Genomic DNA, 23,114 nt, shown 5'->3' with positions numbered 1-23,114 from the left:
ACAACAGATAAATGGATCCTTCAACCGAGAGAGAGACCTGGGAATAATGAAGGGCGTCCTCCTGGCCGTCTAGCCGGATTTTGCCGATGACGAAGACAATCGTGCCGCCGTTGGGGCCGCATGGGTTGCACTCGAGGCAGAGGATCTCGTGCTGGTAATGCTGGTACGGAAGGGGGGTGAACTTGGCGAGGATAGCCTCCTTGCCGACGCACTGCTGGCCGTTGAAGATCATCATCGAATCTTCCTAGTACAGGTTCTCCAAGTCCGCCCGGTTAGCATCGAACGTCCTGTAGTAGCTCTCCACGAACGTCTTCACCACCGCTTTCAGATTCATGTATTCTCGATCGATCTCTTCTCGATCCATCGCCTTCTCTCCCTTTGGTTCTGTGCTTCAGACCCCCGCGTTGCAGACGGTACCACAAGAGAGGAAACCCTAGGACAGAACAAATCCGAGAGAGTTTGTGGATTACTTTGTTTTTCCGTTCGCTTTTTATATAGGATTTTTGTCCCCCTCCCCACCGACCCGAATCCGAAAGTTTCGGGCCGTCGGGTAGAGAGACTTAAAAAAACCGGGTTTTTTTTTTTTTTTCAGTTCCAAAAATACAGCCCCTTAGCCCAAGTCTCTGCAAAAACCTCCTCCGGATCTTTTGAGCCTGTTTGACTGCTCTGCCTCCGACTTCCTCCACCAACACTATCCCAATCGAAGCCCTCACCGAGATGCCCCCGCGGGCGGCGGTCGTGCTTCTCTGGCTCACACGTACGACGGAAGACGGAGGCGCAGGGCAATGTTTAACACCACTCTTATCCTATTGTCATCCGATATTCATTGTGTTTTTTTTTTTTTTTCGCGACCTGCACAAGTACTTCTCTTCAGAATAGTTTGATTAGGTGCTTTGATACAATTGATACTTGACGTGCATCTTCAAGCCTTCTTATTTCCAATTTGTTTTCAGTGTTCATCACTAGGTTTGTTTATTGCTGGCTATACTCGAACCGTTGTATCTCGGAGAAAGTTAAGTTGTATGCAGTCTAACCTTCTTCACTGTATCCTAGAGGTCAAGCAATTTTCAAAGATGTTCTAAGTCTTTGTTGCTGCAGGATACTCAGCTCTAGAATCTAGATGTCCTCCCTCTTTGTTGCTGCATGATTCTCAGCTGTGGAATCAATTGATCATGACAAAAATTAACAAGTCCAATTGAACTTGAAGGTGCCGATTTTGTTCGCTTGTTTCCTTTGACGAGCACTGGTATTTGGTTTTACTGGAAGCCGTAGGAAGTTGATTTCCTACCTTACACTTTTACAGCTTTAGTTCTCTATTGGTAGAATCCTAATTGAATAATGTTATGCTGGCGGACTTATTTGCATTGGAGATGTCATAGGTGGCAATAACTAGTTCCGTCTTCGCGTAGGTGAAAGAACTAACTAATTTGTCTCTGCGCAGAAAAGTGAGGATAATCTTGTTTTCCTGATATTTTTAAGTGCAGTGAGGATAATCTTGTTTTCCCAAGTAAAATCCCGAATTGGATTCCAAGCTCTATCAATTCGCAATTTAGGTTCACATGATTTTTTTTTTATCAAAAAGATTTTCAATTTTAGAGCCGCCATTAATCATTTTTAGTAGGTAAATTAGACACCTAAATAAAGTATCGAAAGAATACTTTATTTTCTGCAAATCAGAGATTTAGATTCGGGGAAGTGATTACGTTAACTTTTCCATTAACTCTCTTTCGGTACTATTCTTATGAAAATCTTCCTGGATTGGCAAATTCAATTTATTCAACTTGAAAACCAAGGTGCAACTACATTTTTTTTTTTTGGGGGGGGTTTTGATTTAATGAATGCTCTGCAAATGCATGAATATGACAATGGCATTGATGAAATGCAAAATATAGCCATATGATGTTATGACAAACATTCTAAATTATACGACAAGAAAAATAATCATGCATGACGACTTTTGAAAAAAATGGAATTTTGATGCAAGAAAAACTCAAATTCTAACGTAAATCACATATGATATGAAATCTGAACTATATGACATGCAATGTGGCTTGGTTAAACTACATGGCATGGCATAAATGTCAAGCAAGAATGACATGCTGAAATATATGAGTCTATTCTAATGATTTTGAAAAAAAAAATGCATGAATGGCATGGAAAGATGCATGAATAACGTGGAAAAATGCATCAATGACGTATAGAACAATCATGGCATAATGATGGCACGGCAGATACCTATACTATATGAAATGCACATGAATCGCTTGTTCTTTCATGGACTTTCGGGTTCATTATGAGCTTGAAGAAGATTGGTCCAACAATTAACGTAAGTTAAGACATTGATTCCCCAAAATCCAATTTATATTAAAAGTCATCTTGAAGTGTAATTTCCAAAATTTTCATTTAATACCAAAGCATAATGTTTTTTTATGATTTATATTAGGAAAAATGAATCAAATAAAATTATAATAAACCTTGGGCATAGTACAACTTATAATCCGAGTTTTTCCAATAAATTCGCCTCATACCCCAATGTTAGGTTCGGAAGAGGAATTTTATTCACGTCATACACGGGGGTGGGGTCGGATGGAGAATTTTAGTATTTGACTAAAGTCGTACTCAAACATTATGGGTCAATAGATGGTTCGACGTTAACAACAGGCCCGGCATGGGAGGCTCCATCATCAACCTCGGCGAATCCAATAACAACAATTCGGTCCTCCATAATCACTCCCAAATAGCCGATAGTGCCAACAAATGGTTCGTCGTTAATAACAGGCCCGGCATGGGCAGCTCTATCTTCAACCTCAGTGACAACAACACATATATAGCCTCCACAACCACTCTCAAACCCTAAGAGCCAATGGTTGCCGCAGTTAGTTTATCATTGACAATACTCCCGACATGGGGCGGCTCTATCCACATCTCGGGGGCGACTCCAACAACAACAATCTGGTCCTCCACAACCATTTCCAAACAGCCAGTAGTTGTCATTGACAACACTCGGCGTGGGCGGATTAAGGAACGTGTGGCGCTTGGCATCATAGGACGAGTGAGTTGTGATTGGACAACGCAAACATGCAGTAGTTCAGTCTATTTTGTTGCCTCCTATAACACCTTAGGTAAGAGATAAGTAGACATTCTTATGTATGAATTGATTATAGTTATGTATTCTTCTTGTCATACACTACTATTATATGTTTTCCTGTGTCATTAGATACGTTAGATTGGTTGTTTGCTGCGCAAGTTTTTCTATGATAGCTCGCATCCATTTTGAAAAGAACAATGCATATATGCAATAATCTCGCGGACTTCAAAGTTTTTGCTTTCACTTTGTACTGAATGCGACTTCAATCGGTTCATGGGTCTTGCCCTACTATAAATCGAAATAATTAGTATTTTCTATTACGTAAAAATATTCTTTTTAATCAGACTTAAAATTATATTAAGACTAATCAATCTAGCATCCCTTCCACAGAGTGAATTAGAAGACTCTTTAAAGTGGGGAGGTAAAAGATGGAAAAAGAACAACAATGGGAGCCAGTAGTTTGGTAGGTCAATGGCATTTTAATGCATGGTGGAGTATGATGTTCTAGAAGTAGTAATAAACTAAATCCTTGTGTTTTTGCTTAAATTGTCGAGGGAGAGAGTTCATTAAAAATGCTTACCACAAACTTAACTATAGGAAACAAAATTGGGCAGAAGAATTTTTTTTCCCTCTATCTCTCAAATATTTTTTATTTTTCCGTTTCAGCATATTGAAAATGATAGCAATATTTTAATGTTTGACAATCAAAATGGAAGTTTTGATATGAATACAAATTGTGACTTTTGTTTTCAAAATTAAGGAAGCCTATTTTCCTTTTGAAAGTAAATTATGCTTCTCAAAATGAGAAATTCTAAAAATTAGTGTTTTATTTTATATTTGTATCATTTCGTAGCTACCATGTGTGATTTGTACCAGAGTGGGTAGTACACGAAACCTACTCAATCAAGGTCGATTCCCAATTTTTGGAATCGAAAACTAGGAGTGATTCCATGGTTGGCCTAAGCCCATATGTCGGAACTTGAAACTTGTCATGCATACCTTGAAACCTATTCTATTACAGGTTCTAAAGTTGATTGTAAGGTCTATCATATTACACTTATATTTTTAATTGAATGATTGCAGTAAATCATCACATCTAATAATTATTATTTGCTACTATAATTCACTTATCACAACTTATATTTAGACGTACGAATAATATGAAATAATAAAATCGACACGAGCCTTTTTTTCTTGTTTTTGTTTTATATAGTTATATATGTGATGTGATTTTGTCAAACATGAATACTATTCCTCTATTGGATAGTACTTTTTGTTTTCCATTGCAATATATACTCTCTATTTCAAAAAAATTAAAAGAACTTACTTAAGTTTGGTGGTTCAGTTCCATGTTCTACCCTCGCATTCCAAGTTCCCGAGTAAAACAGACCAGTTTAGGATATAGAACCGGGAATCCAATAGTTCAAGGTTGGCTCTCGATTTTTGGATTTGGAAATTGGACTGGTCCTGTTGTGAATCGATTCGGATGCTCCTCCTAATAGTTTTAGAAAGTGAAAACACTTAATTCTTATTTACGTTTGAGAACACCTTTTAAAAAAAGATTGAAACTGGAATAACACCAGATTAGCCCAGATAAGTTGGTTCAGTTTTGGCTTAATTAACTCAAAAACAGATATACGCATGGAGCAAAGGAGGTCGCCCGATCTTTCTTTTCACAATAACTTAATCAACAAAGTATGAGAATCACGTGCGTCTTGTATCACTTTGTTCAATCAGGAAAAAGTCGCAATTCTATCATATCTTCTATCGTCGTCGTCGTCTCCAATTTCATCCCAAGTCAAATTGCAACTTCAAGTGTTCCTTCTGCGAGACGGACGAGGAACACAGAAGCTAAATCACAACGCAAACTTCCATGTCGGAAGTAGGATCACACCAGATGGTTAATGTGGTTTGATTAAGGTGATGGGAGAACCCTTGCTCATGTAGCGATTGCTGTTGCAATGTCTAGGAACTTCTGCTATGATGCAGAGAAAAGTGCGGAAATGGAGCTTATTAGTTTGCCATCCTCAAGAAAACTCTCTCTCTACCGTTAAATAAACCGAATGGTTTTGCAGGGATGACTAAGGAAAGAATGTAAGCAAGATCAGGCGATCTCCTTTAGCTTCCAATACATATACACGCGAATAGAGCCCTCGAAGCCCGACGAATCACGCTCGCCGTTCGCTCTTTCCGAAAATGCCTTCCCTCGTCACGAGCTTGATTCCCCTTACCCACAACCGAGCCATTTCATTGCCTCCCTCGCAAACAAAGTGGATTTCCTTGTTCTTGGTCGTCACGACATGGAACATCCCCGGTTCGTCCGTGTCGAACTTCCGCCTCCGGTTCCAGCGGAAAGACGAACTAGGCCCCACCTCGGCCCGCTTGCATATCACGTTCCTCTTGCTCGACTTTCCCCAGCGCAGAACGGCGGCGGCCCCAACCATCTTCAATAATTTGACGTGCGGAGTTCCTCTGCCGCATTTCGTGTGCTTCCTAACACGAGCGCCCTCCAACACCAGCTTCCTGGCAAGCTCATCTAAGATCACCCTCTCCACGTCACTTCCAATACCATTTTGCCTCGAGAGTGTCAGAGCGGTTTCGTGTTTCGCATTCTCCAAGCCCCACCTTGCTCCATGTGAGATTAGGAGCTCGCACAAAGCGCTGTGGCCTCCCTTTGCTGCTAACATCAGTGGGGTGTATCCATCTGCATCAGGGGCATTCACATCGTGACCTTTGCTCATTAGAACTTGAACCAGATCAATCAGTCCATCCAGTGCTGCCCGATGCAGACTATTAAAGCCAGCAGAATCAGTGAGCCGTTTTTCAAGCTCATACTCTTGCATAATGGCATTGAATGTGTCGCCATTTCGAGTCAACTCCAATAAGCTTATCGCTGTATCACCCTGCTTGTTCTTCAGTTTTGTATTGGCCCCGGCATAGACAAGCGCCCTGAAAGCCTCCATGTGACCATTTGCTGCCGCCCTCATGACAGGTGTGTATCCATCGGCATCCTGTTCATCAAGATCAATGTTTGCATGCTCAATGAGCTTTTTCAAAGCTTCGGCGTCATTCGCTTGAGTGACAAACATCAAAGGACAAAATATCTTCGCGTTGCTTGATTGAGGAACTTTCCCAGCTCTAATGACATCCACAACCGCTTGCTGGAAGCCAAGAGCCCACTGAACTGATTCCGCGATTGATTCTGCCGACTGACCAGCTGAACTAACTAAAGCTATGTCTGCACCAGCTGAAGCCAAGACCTCCACGCATTCCTCATGCCGACATCTTGCAGCAATCATTAACGCGGTCTCTCCGCATTCCGTCCGTGAATTCAGATCACAGCCAGCGGAAATCAAGCCCTGAAGAACTTTAGTATAGCCGAGGCGTGCTGCCAAATGAATGGATCGCATTCCAGTTTTAGAAGTGGTCTCCAACGGACATTCTGGGTCCACACCACACTTCAGCAGCACGTCTAATGCTTTGCTGTTGTTACATAGGATGGCATGGTGGACAAGAGTTCTTCCATGATGAGAAGAAGAGGGAAGACGATGGAGGAGCATGCGCAAGATGGCACCGCTGCATTCAAAGTACTCCACGGCGCACCAGGTGATGTAATATGGCTCGGCTAGGCCTGCGCCCACTCTAAATTCTTCTCCCGTGTTTACATCCCAGGACCAGGCCCCCAGCCTCACCTCAATGTCCACTCTAACGTCTGCCTGCATTACAACCCCGAAAAAGGTCACAATCTGCAGTTAACAGACGAACTAATTCCCCATGCTGCCCCATTTTTTGGCTGTTACCAAACAAGTAGCTTAAGAGAAAGATCAGTTCTGCCATTGTAGGCGTAATAACCTTACCTGTAGCAGCCGTCTGACCACCGAAACCTGCCTGCTGATGATGGCGGCAATGAGTGGATTGCAGTCTACATTAATGTGGAGAGATGGCTTCGAGGATTGAAGCAATGCCCTGTCAGTTCCATTGACGTCCACCCCGCACTGCATTAAGCAACATTGCTTTCTCAGATGACATCTCATATTTATGAAATAGAACGAGATTATGTCTTTCACCAGGTAGAAATGGGTGATTCAGAGGCCAAGACAAGTTGGAGAAATATAAGTAAACTTTCCCTGGTATGGAAACTAGGTTGGTGCCCCCAGTTCCTGGTTATCAAAGTCAAAAACTTATTCATCTTTCCCGCAACTTTGAAAGTCTCAGACAATGGTTGAGTCAAATAATGAACCAAATGACGAATGAAAGCTTGATTTCACAAAATTCAATTCTGATTTATGTCTCAATTGGGATTAGCATTTTCTGATTCTGCTTGTAAATCTCTGTGGTTTCTAGAATCCACAGAAGATGGAAAAAGATTTATTCTCGTGCCTGATAAGCCATACCTTGATGAGTGCATCAACAACCTCAACGAACCCTCTGCAGCACGCAAGGACAAGAGCACGAACAGCAACATGTGGACGGATCATTTGGGATCCCATGAGCATTTCGGAAATCCTTGGCTGCCCCACGTAGCTTGCCTCCACTAAGGCCTCCTCACATGCATCACGAGATGCCCCCGCAGTCATAATAACTTCGGTAATCTTAATATGACCCTCTCGAACCGCGGCTGTTATGGCATAGCCCCTGAACAGTTTTTGGTTAACGTCGGCTCCCACGCTCTGCCACATGAAAATGTGCAAATCAAGTCAATTTGATACAGAAGATTAATAATTCTCTTGTCGTACTAAAATTCTCTCCTTTGTTGGCAAGGAGAGCCAATAGGAAGTGTAAGGGAGCTTGGAGCAGGAAATTCCCGCTGCACTCGGCAGCCATGACTATAGCACAATCAAACCGCTGCAAAATTCCCTCTAATCCAGACAGAATTTAATACAACGCCAGAGGCTCAGACTATGTCTTTACAAATTGGATGCAGTCATTCCATGTTCATTGATGATATACGCCAAGTTAAACAAATAGGGACAATAGCCGTCCTTGTTGACAACATGTTCATAGAGGTCCACCGAGGGTGTTTGATTAAAGAGTCACACACAAGGGAATCGATGTGGTCTGAAACAATTCATATATACATTATCAGCTCATAACTTATTTTGACTGGAGATGGGACTAACTACAAATATGTAAATATGGTTAGACCCTTTTTCTACCGTGGGGCACTAGACCCTTTGCTAACACGGGAGACTTGAAACCTTTCAATTCCAAATATATCTACATTGACACATATATTAGAGTATGATTTTATTGTAACTTTCTGAAACTCATTGAAACAAAAAGGGCGAGATTTGCTGTTTTAATTGTATCCAATCCAAACAATAACTAAAAGGGGATGCCAAGCTCAGAAGCTGTGCTGTAAAATATCAAAATCAGAACGCAAATTGAAGTGTAAAAATTAAAAAAGAAGAACTAGAGTCAAGTTTCTTTCCATTAGTTAGTCTACTTGAGCTCAGGCCTCCGGATCTGGCGGCAAATTTTTGCTTCAGCAGGACTCGGAAGCTTAACATCACCTAATTTAAGTACGGCAGCATATTTTCACGTGTGTGACGCTGAAGAATCATGACCCTCCTGCATAAATCTGAAGCAAGTACAGAGATGATGTCATCTCCCAGTATAGGCCGTCTGGTTCTGAACTCCAACTGCTGTGCAGTATTACCTAAGCACCAAATGTTATAGCAGGACAGAATCGCCTAAGAATTGCGCAGATGCCCAGATCTTCTTCTCTTTGGCGTTTTCCATTACAGAAACCGGAAGAGCCAAACCGAAGAATATAATTTCGTGACAACGTACGACCAATGTGTTAAGGCGTGGAATCGAACATTAATGAGGAAGAGCGAGAAGAAATAGATGCCTACGAAGCAATAACCCCAAAGCCAGACAAGATGATTGATTCCCACCAGCGGACTTCGTACAGAGACAGGAGCAGTTTGGTTGCAACCATTCCAAAATACCCTTGTTATCGTTTCATCAATGTTAAATTACTAGTTATGATTAAAATGTAAGTTGATTATAGCTAACATTTTGTATAATATAACAACTATGGTTATTATTTACTTAATCATATGTTATATGATTAATAGATACAATATTTAATATTAGGTAACTAATCGATGGGTTGAAAAATTATGTTATCTTGATAATAAGTACTTATTTATGATATTAAACATCATCCATAGTATTATTATTAGCATAAATACTTTCCCACTATTAGGACAGTGATCTGAATTTTCACAATTTCTTATTACATTATTCGATCACCTCTAAATAATAATCATTAACTAGTTATTAAATAATAGGTAAGAAATTATACATTAGATGCTAATATACTGATATATATATACACGAAAATTCACGCATGATTGGCTATTAAGTAATAGTCCCTATAACATTAAATTTATTGCAATCATATATTATACGCTTTACTTTTAATTTTAATCATAAACAAATTATTGAAAAGATAGATACAAATTTCATATAACAAATTAAATATCTAAGAGTTTACATGGGAAACTAATTTAGGTGTATTTTGGAAATTCCGATGCTACTTATTCTTAAATCAAACATTGTAATAAGTATTATAGTACTTAATCCAGATAGCGTGAAAATTACAGGTCTTTTCCATCGACCTATTATAATTTACATAATAGTCTTATTCCACTAACGTACCACCGGTGCATCAAGTCATAGCTCCTAATATGAACTCATCATCAGCCAGAACCGATCTGATCAATTGGTCCGGTTTCAAAGAGAATCGCTGCAATGATCCGTGAAATTGTCGGTTCAACTCGAGAAATAGACCACCAATCTCCATCCGAGTTGAACCAACCTATACTTGGGTTTAAACATCCAAATCCCCCGCTCATTTCGTATATTCCGTGTCGGAGTAGAAAAAGAGAGCAAAATTAGAGAAGGGTCTGATTCTCAAATTGAAGTGGAATCCATTGGTTTGATTCCTGTCGCTCACGAGGTCTCCGGAATCTAATAAGAGTGAGCAAATCGGACCGACCGGACCGGACTGGGACCGGTGGTCTGGTTCCGGGTTGTAGAGGGCAGCGGTCCGATGCGCGGTTCTTGAAATTGGAACCGGTCACCGGGCAGTCCGGTTACCGGTTCCAAGGGCATAAAATTGGACCGGACCGCTCAGACCAGACCAATTAAATTTTATTTTCTTTTAAAGTAACCTTGGGACGCCTCATGGGATTGTATGGCAAAAACCTTCTGGGGTCATTGTACAAGGATCCCATTACAAGCTTTAGCCTTTTATCAGAAATTTTCCGTGAAGCATCCTGATGTAAGTCGATTTCGTGTACTGGAAAGAGCCCACTTAATTTGCTCTCCCCTTGGATATTCCTACGGTTCCTAATTCTCATAGTTTATCAGATTCTTTTACCTGATTCCGGGTCTACTGGTCAATAATTCTTAATGAACTCTCAATTTCATTTCATCATCCACCGAGCTGCATTCTTGGCACAAGTGATAAATCAATGCCTCATGGTACATGGCTTCCCATGGTGGTGTAAAAAAACTTAATGATGTCTATTGCCTTCAACAACAGAGGAAAATGATACAGTATAGCCTTAGTATGGAGAGATAAAGGCGTGCAGATTTGTCATTGGTTCCTTGGAACCGCCCGAGAACTGGACCGGACCGATAGTTCGGTCCGGTTCACAATTCCCGAGATGGCCAGTTCGGTCCCTGATTTTGAAAAATAGAAATCGGGACCATTGGTCCGGTTCCCGGTTCTTGAGGGGAACCAGACCGGACTGGGAACCGATCACCTCTAGAATCTACACCGTGTATTGTAATTCTTAATATCCTATATTTACCTCAATCATTCGCAATTGATTAACAGATGAAAATTTACGTGCCCGAGTTCAACCCTGTGCTAAATTCGATATCCAGATCGACGACGATTCAACAAGACACAGATTTCATAAGTCCTTTTTCCCGGAATTTAGGAAACGATGGCGAAAAAGAGATTCTGGAAATGGTTTCCGTCGCTAGTGGGTAATAACAACAGAGACAGCAATAAATCGCAATTAAAACAGCGAATGGCAGAATTAAAAAATTTGAAAAAACAACGAGCATCCAGTATGTGAAAAGTAATTCACGAGAAAATGACCGATGCGCAAGGAACTAATCAATCAAGCAAAACGAAAGAGCTAAGCTATGGAGGAAAAGAAACAAACTACGAGATGTATGGGTTTACCAGCAGCTTCCTGACGAGCGTCAAGTTTCCAGCCTGAGCGGCGAGGAAGAGAGCGGTGACCTCCGTCCTAAACTCCGCGTACTCCACCGCCACCTCGTGCGGGCACTCGTCCCGCGGCACTATCTCCGTCCTCTTCGACCTCAGGCTCACCGTGCCGACGAAGTTCACGTCCACGAACGGGTCGATCATGCACTCGTGCACCGTCCTCAGGTCGTCGCCGTGGGCGGCGTCGACGAGGCGCTGCGACACCTCCGCCTGGTAGTCAATCGGCACCACCTGCTTCCCGGCGAAGTACCCGGCGCCGGAGTTCGCGAACACCGTCATATCCGCGGTCGACAACGTAGCTGGCCGCGACTCGCTCTCCGGAATGCGATCCCCTCCCCTTCGCGAATCTCTCTCTACTGCGTCTGAACAGAGAGTGAGATAGAGAGAAGGCATGCGTTTGGCGTGGATGGCTTCCTGTCGTTACACAGAGAGAGAGACGCCGGAAATGCTCTCGTCTTGCATTTATCTGGAAACGAAGAATGAGTTTGACTGGGTCGGGGGTGGGTCCAGGAGTGGGGTCCACTGGTGCTCCGAGTTTATGATTTTTCTATTTTTTAAGGATTCATGTAAATCCGTGTGGATTTTCCAACATTTAATCTAAAAAAAAAAAAAATCTACGTAGTTACTACGGTAAATCCTGCCATAATTGTCCGATCCGCCATAATCCAAGATAAAACATATTATAATTCTATGTAGTCCTCCTCCTCTCGTGACTACAGCTAAAAGAATAGGGCAAGGTATGCAAAATTACGAGAGTCATTAATAGCCTCATTGCTAAATCAATCAATTCTAACATTTTTAGCATCGTGCTAGTTCGAATTTGATCTAAAAATATTTGGATTTCCCTCTAAATATACATTTTTCCCTTTTTGAAAAAGAATGTGAAATCTCTTGCTCATTTCAGAATTGAGCAAAGATACAGGCATAATAACTCGATTGTCATCACCACAATTGAGTTATTATAATTCTTAAACTGTGAGATTTGCTCACAACTCCCCTATGAGGTTCCTTAATCGAGCAAAATTATACTTTTCATATTTGATTTCTAAAATATACAATAAACCTTAACAAAATTTTTATATATGTTTAACTTTCGACCTATTGTTAATATAAGATTTACTTTCATGATTTTTATAGAAATGGCAATTTGAGTCGTGAGAAGCTCGTGTATAGTTGTCGCACTTGTCCACATAGTCCTCGTGTTTAATGGAACTATTTTTCCACAAGAGTCACATTTTCCTTCATTTCTGATTCGAGGAAATTGTAAATAGATTAATGGATCTCAAATATAAAAATCAACCAAATTGGTATTAAACCAAATTTATACATTGATAATGTCCATAACTCGTAACTCACCAATCAACAATTGTGATTGGAGGAGGGACGGAGGAAAAAATACAGCAATTTCGCAAATGTCCAGTTTGACCATGAAAATTATTACTTAAACTTTATTTATTTCGTAAAAAACGAGTGATTTTGATAATGATTTTTAAAAACGATTGCATGTATCATTTGAAATAATTATTCAATGAAAAATGCTAACACGACCAATAATAATTTATATCTAAATATATACGCAGACGATGAAATTATTTTTTGTTCGTTCTTTTTCGTTAGCGATACAAATAATCAATTTTGGAAAAGTATTTTATAAATCATTCATTCTTCGCAAAACAAATGAGACTTAACGAATATATCTTTCTTACAGAAATCTGTTTAATATCTCTTGGGATTTGCAGAAGGCGATTGCATCATGCAATATCACACGACTCACCGATGCTGTCTTCATGTGACGTTTGTTCACATTAAGGTGCGGCACCGAAAAAGAATCATCGGAAAGCAAAAGAAGATAATTGGGAACGGGTTGGCAAATGTCTGGTCGTAGGATTTTTTGAAGCAGGCAGAGACAAACCTGCAAGACCCCTGACGCCCAAAGTCCTGCCTCGATATGAACTAAAACCAAGCTCGTTCCAATTGGCCTCGTCGAAACATTTCTTACTTTAGAAAAAAGGGGGGGTGGAAATCTCAATGTCATGGCCGGAGATGGCCTGCAGATGCATCACTCCTCGTGAGTGGACTGAAATCAGCAAATCCACTTTCTCAATCGCAGCCTGAAACCGACGGTTAGAAATGTTGATAAAACGATGTTTTTTATTATTGACGCTTTGTTTGCTTCGCAGAAAAATAACTTTCGGGAAATTTTTTTCGGATTTTCAGGTGTTTGGTTCGCGAAAAATAAACTGGTCAAGGAAAATAATTTCCACCAATGAAAAAAAACTGAGAAAAACATTTTTACCACTTTGATCCTTCAACTCATTACATTCATTTTCTTTTATTAATTTAAAAACAATTCCAAATTTATTTTTATTTCTTATTTTTTTCCCTTTTTTACATTTCCTTTTCTTTCTCTACCGGTCACCGACCATATTAGTCTTGGCGTCGCCCAAGGTCGGCGAGGCTAGGCTTGGCCTTGACCTCGCCTTGCCCGATCCAACGAGACTCTACCTAAGCTTGTTGTCGTCGCCGTGGTCGGCAACTAGTCGCAACTAGAAGGATAATAAAAAAAATTAATAATTTAGAATTTTGATTTTTAAAAAAAAAAAATTATTCAAAGGAGTGTGTGGAGGAAAATCAAATCCAATTTTCCATACTAAACAATAGAAAAAGTTTTCTGAATCTTTTTTCATGCTTCAATGAAACACCGAAAAACGTCGTCATTTTTTGATGAACTTTTTTATATTTCAACCAAACACCGGAAAAATATCGTCATTTTTCTGGAAAATGACTTTTTGAAAACTATTTTTTAGAAATACCACATTTTATGCCAAATAAACGGAGCCTAAATTGTATCTTGTGGCAGGCACAATTCGATCTTTTTTTTTTTTTTACCCTGAACATCTGAAATTGGGCATTTGAACAATGAAAACCCAATTCAGGTTCGACAACACGAGAGTTCAGTACCTGTTGTGTCTTTTCATGTGTCGTATAAATGGCGAGACGGATTGGGTGGAGCAAAAGAATGGGAAGAAAACAAAGTTGACGAGCCATGCGATGGTTGAAGTTTTCGAAGGAAGCCCAGCTTGTCCTGTTCGACAATCCAATAGAGCGGTCCAGATGTGACGGGGCCACTCCAATCTAATCTTATCACTTCATCTCTTAGTCTCTCTTGGTTAGCATTTTTAACCACATAGCTTCTTTCCTCTTCCTAGTTTGAACTCGTTATCATTTTAAAAAGAATTAATATCACAAATTTTTTTAAATTGATACACATATAATAAAATTACCTCGAATTAATTTTTTAATCACCAAATACCTCGTAATCAATTTACCTCAAATTATTTTTTATCACATAAAATTCTAAACCGGTACACTTGCGACAACTTTATCTTTGTTAGTTTTCATTAAACTAGGTTAACATGACGAAAAATTTCAAACTAGTATATTTGTGACAAACGGAGAATAAAAATCATTAATTGGCACACCCGTCAATTGTCGCGTTCCATTCAACTCAGTAATTTGATGGTAAAATTTAACAGAAACTAATTGAGGATATAAACTAATTGAGTGTCAATTTATCATAGGTGTACCAATTTATGATTTTTAATGGTCAAAAAATTAATTTTGGATAAATTTATCACAGATATATCAATTTGAAATTTTTCGTGATAGTACTTTCAAAAATAACTTCAGTTAACAATTGGTTAGGTTACCGAGGTTCCCCTTTTTTTTTCAATTGGTTTATTCATATTTTCTTGGAAAAGTTTCAATCGTGTAAGAAGCTCGAAAAATATAGATATGATCTCGAAAAATATAGATATGATCATATCCTTTTCAATTGACATGCAAGAAGGAGAAGGATGCCACATCGCACGTAAGTGAATGACGTTAGGGGTGTCAGAAAGGCCCGGACGGACCCGACCCGGCCCGGCCCGACCCTCAAATTTAGAGTATTTTGGAGCCGGGCCTTGGTACTGTTCTGATAGGGGCCGGTGTTATTTTGAACAAGGGCCGGTGTCATTAAATTTCATTTGATAGCCCGAAAGAGCAAAGCCCACGACGCTCACGTTTTCAAAACCCTAGTTAGACCAAGAGAGAGAGAGAGAGAGAGAACGAACGAAATGGAGATCGGTCTGCCAGTGCGAGTGCGAGTGCGAGTGTGATGTCGACGACGAGGTATCACTTATCTTTGACCGCCATCTTCTTTTTGATGACGTTTCTTCTTCTTCACCGTCTTCGCCGGTGACGATCTCGAGCAACAACTCTTGAAATCGCGAGGTATGGTGCCTAGGGCTCTGCAATTTTGGGGTCTCGGAGAGGGACAGGATGGAGGCTTGAATCGAGGACACGTTCTCGGAAATCGACTCGCAGGAGGACTTCATGAGCACAATCGAGTCGGCGAAATCGATGAGATCGCGGTACCTGTTGCCCACCAGCTGCCGGAGCTCCTCCTTCTTGTCTTCGATCTGCCTCCTCGTCGCGGCCTCCACATTGCGGATTTCCGCGATGGGCTTCGCCCGGAACAGGGACTCGGCGTCGTGGTGACCGCCCTTCGCGCCGGCGCTGGCGGCTGGGGCGGACGGCGGCTGAGCCCGCATCGCCACTGATCCTCCACCGGGGAGACACCAAATCGCGTCAAACGAAGCTCAGAGGATCAGCGGGCATTGGCGATCCGCGAAGGTGGGGGGAAAAACGATCCGGATTGTGAGCGAGAGGGGTAGAGATAGAGAGAAAGATTGGGTTGCGCACAGTGAATTCGGGAGATGAAATTGAGTTGAAGAAGAAGAAGAAGAGTGGGATTCAAGTTAAATCGCACATGAGGAAGAAGGACGAGCCTTGACTCGCCGACGCTCACGAGGAATGGTAGAATTATTTCGGGAAAAATATACACGGCGACCTGAGAAAATCGCCGCGATTTTTAGTTCTTTTTCAAACTGTCAAAAAAAAAAAAAAAAAAAAAGGGAACCGACCCGACCCGACCCGACCCGAAGATCTGGGAAGCATGTAACTCGGGTATCGGGCCGGCCGGGTCGGGTCGGGCCAAGATCGGCTCTGTTAATTTCAGGTCAACCCGGGCCGGGTCGAGACCCGACCCGACCCGACCCGGCCCATTGACACACCTAAATGACGTTGCCATTTTTTTTTATCAAATTTAAAAATACCTCACACAAATGAATTAGGTAGCTTGAGCAGAATGAAAATCAGTGTTATTAAAAAAGGAAAAAGGAAAAAAAAAACATGAACAACAGCGCGAGCATAAACAGAACTTGGGCCAACCGTGAGGCCGTAAGGCCCCGTCTCATAAGAAAAGGCCCGATGCGAGACGCATTCGCATATGGTGTGCCGGTACATCCATTCGTGTTACGACTACCGTGGAAGCGCAAACAAATAAAGCGACTTGAATAAAAAATAATTTGTAGAAAAAGAACTAAGAAACACGATGAATTTATGTGATTTGACTGTATGCATACTCGACGAGAAGAGATTGATGAGACGGTTTTGCAATAATTAGAACGATATTACAATTGCTCGGGATGCGCATGGTAACACTTTTAGAAGTGAATTTTTACTTTAAAACTTCCGGAGCATAAATCTGTTTGGTGATGTAACATTTGAAATAGAAATCCATTTGCTAAAAAAATTTTACTTTCGAAAGAAATTTCTATTTTCCGAAATTGTTTTTTCCTCAATTTGAGAAGTTAAAAAAAAATTGCTTCTCAATTCAAGAATTATTTCTCGCATCACCTTCATTTTATCACGCTATTGCCTTCTTTTCGACCATGCTCGCCTCTGCCGACCTTCGCCGCCACCCACCACCGACCACCACCCACCCCCACCGGCGGCCATCGCCACCCGTCGCCAACCGCAAACCAATGCCGGCCGCCGCCTATCGTCCCTCGCGACTACCGCTAATCGCCGATTATCGCTCCTTGCCACTCATCGCAGACTTTAGCTAGTTGCCCACTACCGCCCGCGACCACCGCAGCTCATCGACTACCCCACGCCGCCAACCATCGCCAACCTCCGCAGTCCGCCACCTGCGACCACAACCACTTGCCGCCAACTACCGCTCACCACCACCAACCTCCACCACCCGCCGCCAACCACCCATTGTCGGTTGCGATTGTGGCCCCTCATCGCCAATTGCCAAACACCGCCGCCCCCCGCCGCTCATCGTCAACCACTACGCCACTCGCCGCCACCGCCAAGTTGCTATCTCCTTTCTTTGGAGAAAAGAATAAATAATAATTATTTAATTTTAAATTTATGTAATATATTTAATAATAAGATTTATTTTTTAAAGAAATTTAAAAAGTTTAAAAATGAAATAGAAATTTTTCGGCCACCGACAATAATTTTTCATAGAATATCCCGTATTAATAATGTTTCAAAAGTATAAATTTTCAATCATTACCAAACGAATTTCTATGATCAGCAATTAACTTCTATAACGTAAGTAGAAAAATCAACTTTAGCTTCTGAGTAGAAGTAGAAAAATCAATTTCTGGCCAGAAGTTGATTTCTGAAGCAGGAGTGTTATCATGTGCGTCCTTAAGTACACTCTCTCAAAAAGGTCTTGATGCTTAATTCCTCTTTTAAATTCGATCACTCTTCATGCTCTCTATGTCTCTCGCAACTTCTTACATATATTAAGCACACTCACTATGCACTCCAGTGCAAAACACAACAACACAGTCCTAAAAAAAATTACGGGTTAGAATCCTTCTCTTTTCCGTTGGAAAGAGTCTAATCAGAACTTTCCTAATACGGCCTTGATTACCATGTTATGTGTCATGGGTCGGAAGAGTAGTCGGACGAAGGCATCAATTCTCGAATTTGGTTTTTCCACGAAAGCTAATTCAGGAATTATTAGATGACGAAATTAAGGAACAAGTCTTCAACATATATGTTTCGCTTATTTTGCACGTATTAATTGAATATGTAATACCGCAGACATTTGGAGTGGAGCCCGCAACACAAGGGGGGAAGGCCCACGTTTGTGGATGGACCGTGGGCCACTACTTGTTCCTCAAAGTGGAATGATATTCCATCACTCAGCGCCCACAAAATTCTGACCGTCGGATCACCACTGGCTCACCTGAAAAGGCATTCTTACCTCGAAAGGCATTCTTATTGGCCCAGGATAGAAGCAGATGTCCAACGGTAATGGATTGTGTGTGTTCAAATCCTGATCTATCAATAGATGGTAGTATGTCCCGCCATTGTTAGGAGAGACCAGGCGAGCTACACTATGGGCCGCTGCACCACTTTCCCTTCTCACACTCATATTAATCAATAACATGACCTGAACAAGCGTTTTAGGTCAAAAAATGAGCGAACCCTTATTAGGATGCATCGTTCGTCAACCAGCGAAAGAATTTGCCCCCAAGTGGCGGCCAAGCTCACTGTTGAACAAATATTGCAACACCTCATATAAGAAAATCAATGGACACCTATCGGTGGCTCGGCTTCCATTAATTAGCGTTCATCATGGCCCATTGCCATCGTTCTTTGTTCGTATCGCCATTTGCTCGTAGCTGTGGAACTTTATTAATGAGCTAAGTACACAAATGGCTCTTAAATTTTTTCTCAACGTGCTATGTTATGCCTAAAAATTCAATTTATTTAATATGATCCTTGAACTTTAACTCAATATGTAATATGATTCATAAATTTTTACTTTATTCAATGCGGTCTCCGAACTTTTGATAAATGTTCTACTTCCGAATTGCCATATCTCCGGATTCAATCTTGTCATAGGGACTAAATGGAACGTATATAAAAAGTTCAGGATTACTTGATATCATGTTCATAAATTGAAAGTCGAGGAAGAATATCACGATAAAATTCAGATACCAGTGCACATGGACGTGGGCCGTTGACCGGTCCCAACCAGGCCCACTGCTCGTTCCTCAACGTGGAATCATTTTCCATCGCTTAGCACCCAGAAAATCCTAACCGTCGGATCACCGACTTTCATCAATCAGCGTTCATGATGGCCCCATCTCCACCGTTCTTCGCTCGCATGGCCAGTCGCTCGCAGCAGGGGAACTTTATTCATCTCCCGACTCGCGGTAGTCTCTCCTGTGTCCCGTGGCTCGGTTCGCTCCTCGACCTGGAATCGCCCACTGAGTCGGAGCTCATCCACGGCGTTCTGTGCCATGGTATGCGAAACTGCGTCGTCTTCATCTTCTTCCCTGTGGCTTTCGCGTCCTCACTCGCGTTCGTTATCCGTCTTGTTCTCATCGACTACGACTGTGCGATTGCTTGGGTTAGGACTGATTAGGAGCCCGCGGAAATGTCTGTCGAAACTGGATCTGTTGACGTGTGCTTTTGACGAGCTTTAGGGGGATGGATTGTGAAGGATCAAAATCGATTCGAGGGTTTTGAATTTATGGTCGTTGCGTTTGTTCTGGGTTTTTCGGGAAGTGTTTTAGACGAGCGAAAGGGATTCGATGTTCTTTCTTTTTCCCTCTCTTTGGGGGACATTTTCGTTTTTCAAGGGTTTGGTCAGGAGGTAGCATCATTTTCTCTCGATTGTTCAGGGTTTAAATCCTTGAGATTTATTGGAAGAGGAGACCTAGGAGATGTATTCGAATTGGCATTTTCACGCTAAGTAGCTTAATGCAATCCTGGGTTACATTCGTTGTGAACTGAGCACCGTTTCTCTTAAGTCATAGCCTAATTCTAAGTATTCAGTTTCCCGAACTTTTGCTCTAAAATGCCTTATTTGTTCTCTGATCCGGTTTCATCCATAAAAGTTGACTCTTTGGAATGCAAATTCTGTCTTCGTACCATCTTCTAGGCTTTTTTTTTTGCGCCCTATGTTTCCAAAATAAGCAATTGTTGCCTCATTTTTAAAAAAAATTAAATATCCAACTACGCTACCATGTGCTCTCACGGCATAAGTTGGATTCATGAATATCAGCAGAATACCTGAATATGGCACTGCTGTATTCTAATATACGAGGCTGTATGGTTATTTAGGGGCGATTTTTGTAATATTGTTACGTATAGATACATTTCCATGATTTAATTCAGGTTGAGTCATTCATGTTTTTGTACTTCTAGCAGGCATCAATGAGGGACCTACTTTCTCTTCGAAAGACGATTTTGCTTCGGGGGCAGGCTGGCAGGTGGGGGATAGGTGTTAGGTCATTCAGCACTGAAGGTGCAAAAACTGCTAGTACGCCTCCACCGCCTCCACCGCCACCACCTCCTCCAGAGAAAACCCATTTTGGTGGGCTAAAGGACGAGGATCGGATTTTCACCAACTTGTATGGATTGCATGACCCTTTTCTGAAAGGTGCCATGAAACGTGGTGACTGGTACAGGACAAAAGATTTGGTATTAAAGGGCACTGATTGGATTGTGAATGAAATGAAGAAGTCTGGTCTACGAGGGCGTGGTGGTGCTGGTTTCCCATCAGGCCTGAAGTGGTCTTTCATGCCAAAAGTATCAGATGGCCGTCCTTCCTATCTTGTTGTCAACGCCGATGAAAGTGAACCAGGAACATGTAAAGATAGGGAAATTATGCGTCACGATCCTCATAAGCTTCTTGAAGGATGCTTAATTGCTGGTGTAGGAATGAGGGCATCTGCCGCCTATATTTATATAAGGGGTGAATACGTAAATGAGCGTATAAATCTTGAACGGGCCAGAAAAGAGGCTTATGAAGCTGGACTGTTGGGAAAGAATGCATGTGGATCTGGCTACGATTTTGATGTCCACATCCATTATGGTGCTGGAGCTTATATTTGTGGTGAAGAGACTGCACTATTGGAAAGTCTTGAAGGGAAGCAAGGGAAGCCAAGGTTAAAGCCACCTTTCCCAGCTAATGCTGGCTTGTATGGCTGTCCTACCACTGTTACCAATGTTGAAACTGTGGCTGTTTCTCCTACGATTCTCAGACGTGGTCCAGATTGGTTTGCCAGTTTTGGAAGGAAAAACAATTCGGGTACAAAATTGTTTTGTGTGTCGGGTCATGTAAACAAGCCTTGCACAGTTGAGGAGGAAATGAGTATACCATTGAAGGAGCTGATAGAAAGACACTGCGGTGGCGTAAGGGGTGGATGGGACAACTTACTTGCAGTAATACCCGGTGGTTCATCTGTCCCACTTATCCCAAAGAACATATGCGATGATGTGATGATGGACTATGATGCTCTTAAGGCTGTCCAGTCTGGTCTAGGAACAGCAGCTGTTATAGTCATGGATAAATCCACCGATGTTGTCGATGCAATCGCGAGGCTTTCTTATTTCTATAAGCATGAGAGCTGTGGGCAGTGCACACCCTGCAGGGAAGGCACAGGATGGCTCTGGATGATTATGGAAAGGTTGAAAGTTGGGAATGCCAAGTTGGAGGAAATTGATATGCTGCAGGAGGTGACCAAGCAGATTGAAGGGCACACAATATGTGCTTTAGGTGATGCAGCTGCTTGGCCTGTCCAGGGTCTCATTCGGCATTTTAGGCCAGAACTCGAGAGGAGGATTATGGAACGAGCCGAGAGAGAGTTGCTGGAGGCTGCTGCTTAGTTTTCGTACTCAGGTTTCTTCTCTAACCTCTTCGCAATTTATTTATTGTCGTATACTATAAATAAGTCAAAAGCATTTATGGCTCACATGTTTGTACAAACCCAGGTGCTCTCTCTTTTTGTCTTTTTCTTTCTGTTGGTACCTACTAAGTTAGATTATTGAGTGGCTGGTGAGATGATGTTGGATGGAACAAACAACTGTAAATTTAAACCAGCAAGAAGATGAAAAACGCGGGGTGCTGAAAGACTAAATGTTGCTTTAGCATAGATGCAAGTTGAAATATTCAAGAAAGGGAATAGTCATTGCTTATAGTTCAATATTCCTTGCTAGCATTTGGCAAATGGCAAGGCAGAGGGGCTTAAATATGGCATATTGCTGAGCTCAATGGACAATTGAATCTGCTATGTGGACATTTATTCCTATGGTCTTACTTGTAAAAACATGGTTGTATACTTTTGCTGTGATTGTGAAGTTACTGCCAATTTTTTTTTTTTTTAATACTACTGATTTCTTATCAGGACCTGTTTTGGTCCTTTTTTTCTTCGATAGGTAAATCCCTTTATTGGTGGATAATGTCGGAATAACAAGAACAACTATCCAAAATTTGGGTTGATGGGTGGATCTGGCTTCTGGATCTTTTGCATTTCTACTTCTTGCTAAGCTGCACAGTGAGTTTGTTCACTGCTAAGGAAACGTATCTGGACCGGGTTTATGTGTTGTCATATAATGTATTATGGGGACACTAACTAGCTCACATTTTCCTGAAAGTTTGTCAATAAATCTTTTTATGTTGTCCTCTTTGGTTGATTTTGCTTGTTTGTAAGTAGACGTGGGGAAGCATCTCCTTTGAGACAGTATCATTGTGCGGCATGTCCATATCTTGAATTTGAGCATGGGAACACACATCCACACACCATGTGTTTGGTGAATTCCAAGTCCAAGCTCCGAATTACTCAACTTGTCAGCTGCTGTTGATGGTCTCTGTCGTTTGACCTTGTCCGTTGAGTGATGGCTCTGGTGATTAGCTGAGTTACCTGATTTCTTTCTTTTGTTCTGAAATGGAGGCTGTGGGTGCATGAACGGCTAGTCCGTAGGTGTCCAATGAACTCACGGTCGCTGATTAAATTGGCATCTCGAATTTGCTCCTGTCCCTAGTCTCTGGAAAACTAGGTCACAGGAACTTGCTTTTTTGCGCACTAAATATATTGGTGACTGTCCGAACTTCTTTGAAATTGC

At 41.6% G+C, this 23,114-nt stretch overlaps 2 protein-coding genes across 4 annotated transcripts; one reads left to right on the top strand and one right to left on the bottom strand.

The window, feature by feature from the left end:
- Positions 1–5,130: 5,130 nt before the first annotated feature.
- On the bottom strand, positions 5,131–11,754 carry LOC115738812 (ankyrin-1-like). Its single transcript, XM_030671539.2, has 4 exons — positions 11,301–11,754; positions 7,483–7,758; positions 6,946–7,083; positions 5,131–6,804 (listed from the first exon to the last, which is right to left on the bottom strand). Exons 1-4 carry the CDS (start codon positions 11,736–11,738, stop codon positions 5,257–5,259), a joined length of 2,400 nt encoding a protein of 799 aa, XP_030527399.2. The 5' UTR covers positions 11,739–11,754; the 3' UTR covers positions 5,131–5,256.
- Positions 11,755–19,356: 7,602 nt separating this feature from the next.
- On the top strand, positions 19,357–22,813 carry LOC115738870 (NADH dehydrogenase [ubiquinone] flavoprotein 1, mitochondrial). Of its 3 annotated transcripts, none has more exons than XM_030671649.2 (3): positions 19,357–19,507; positions 20,415–21,891; positions 22,428–22,813. In XM_030671649.2, exons 1-2 carry the CDS (start codon positions 19,505–19,507, stop codon positions 21,876–21,878), a joined length of 1,467 nt encoding a protein of 488 aa, XP_030527509.1. In that variant the 5' UTR covers positions 19,357–19,504; the 3' UTR covers positions 21,879–21,891; positions 22,428–22,813. The 3 variants fall into 3 exon arrangements, with proteins under 3 accessions (XP_030527509.1, XP_030527510.1, XP_048128012.1); XM_030671650.2 differs by having other exon boundaries at positions 19,359–19,507; positions 20,418–21,891; XM_048272055.1 differs by lacking the exon at positions 19,357–19,507 and adding an exon at positions 19,547–19,565 and having other exon boundaries at positions 20,418–21,891.
- Positions 22,814–23,114: the final 301 nt, after the last annotated feature.

This window comes from Rhodamnia argentea, chromosome 1 (assembly GCF_020921035.1).
Source record: "Rhodamnia argentea isolate NSW1041297 chromosome 1, ASM2092103v1, whole genome shotgun sequence".
Classification (NCBI taxonomy): Eukaryota; Viridiplantae; Streptophyta; class Magnoliopsida; order Myrtales; family Myrtaceae; genus Rhodamnia; species Rhodamnia argentea.
Note: the sequence above shows the minus strand (reverse complement) of the source record. Positions and strands in the feature narration are given on the sequence as shown.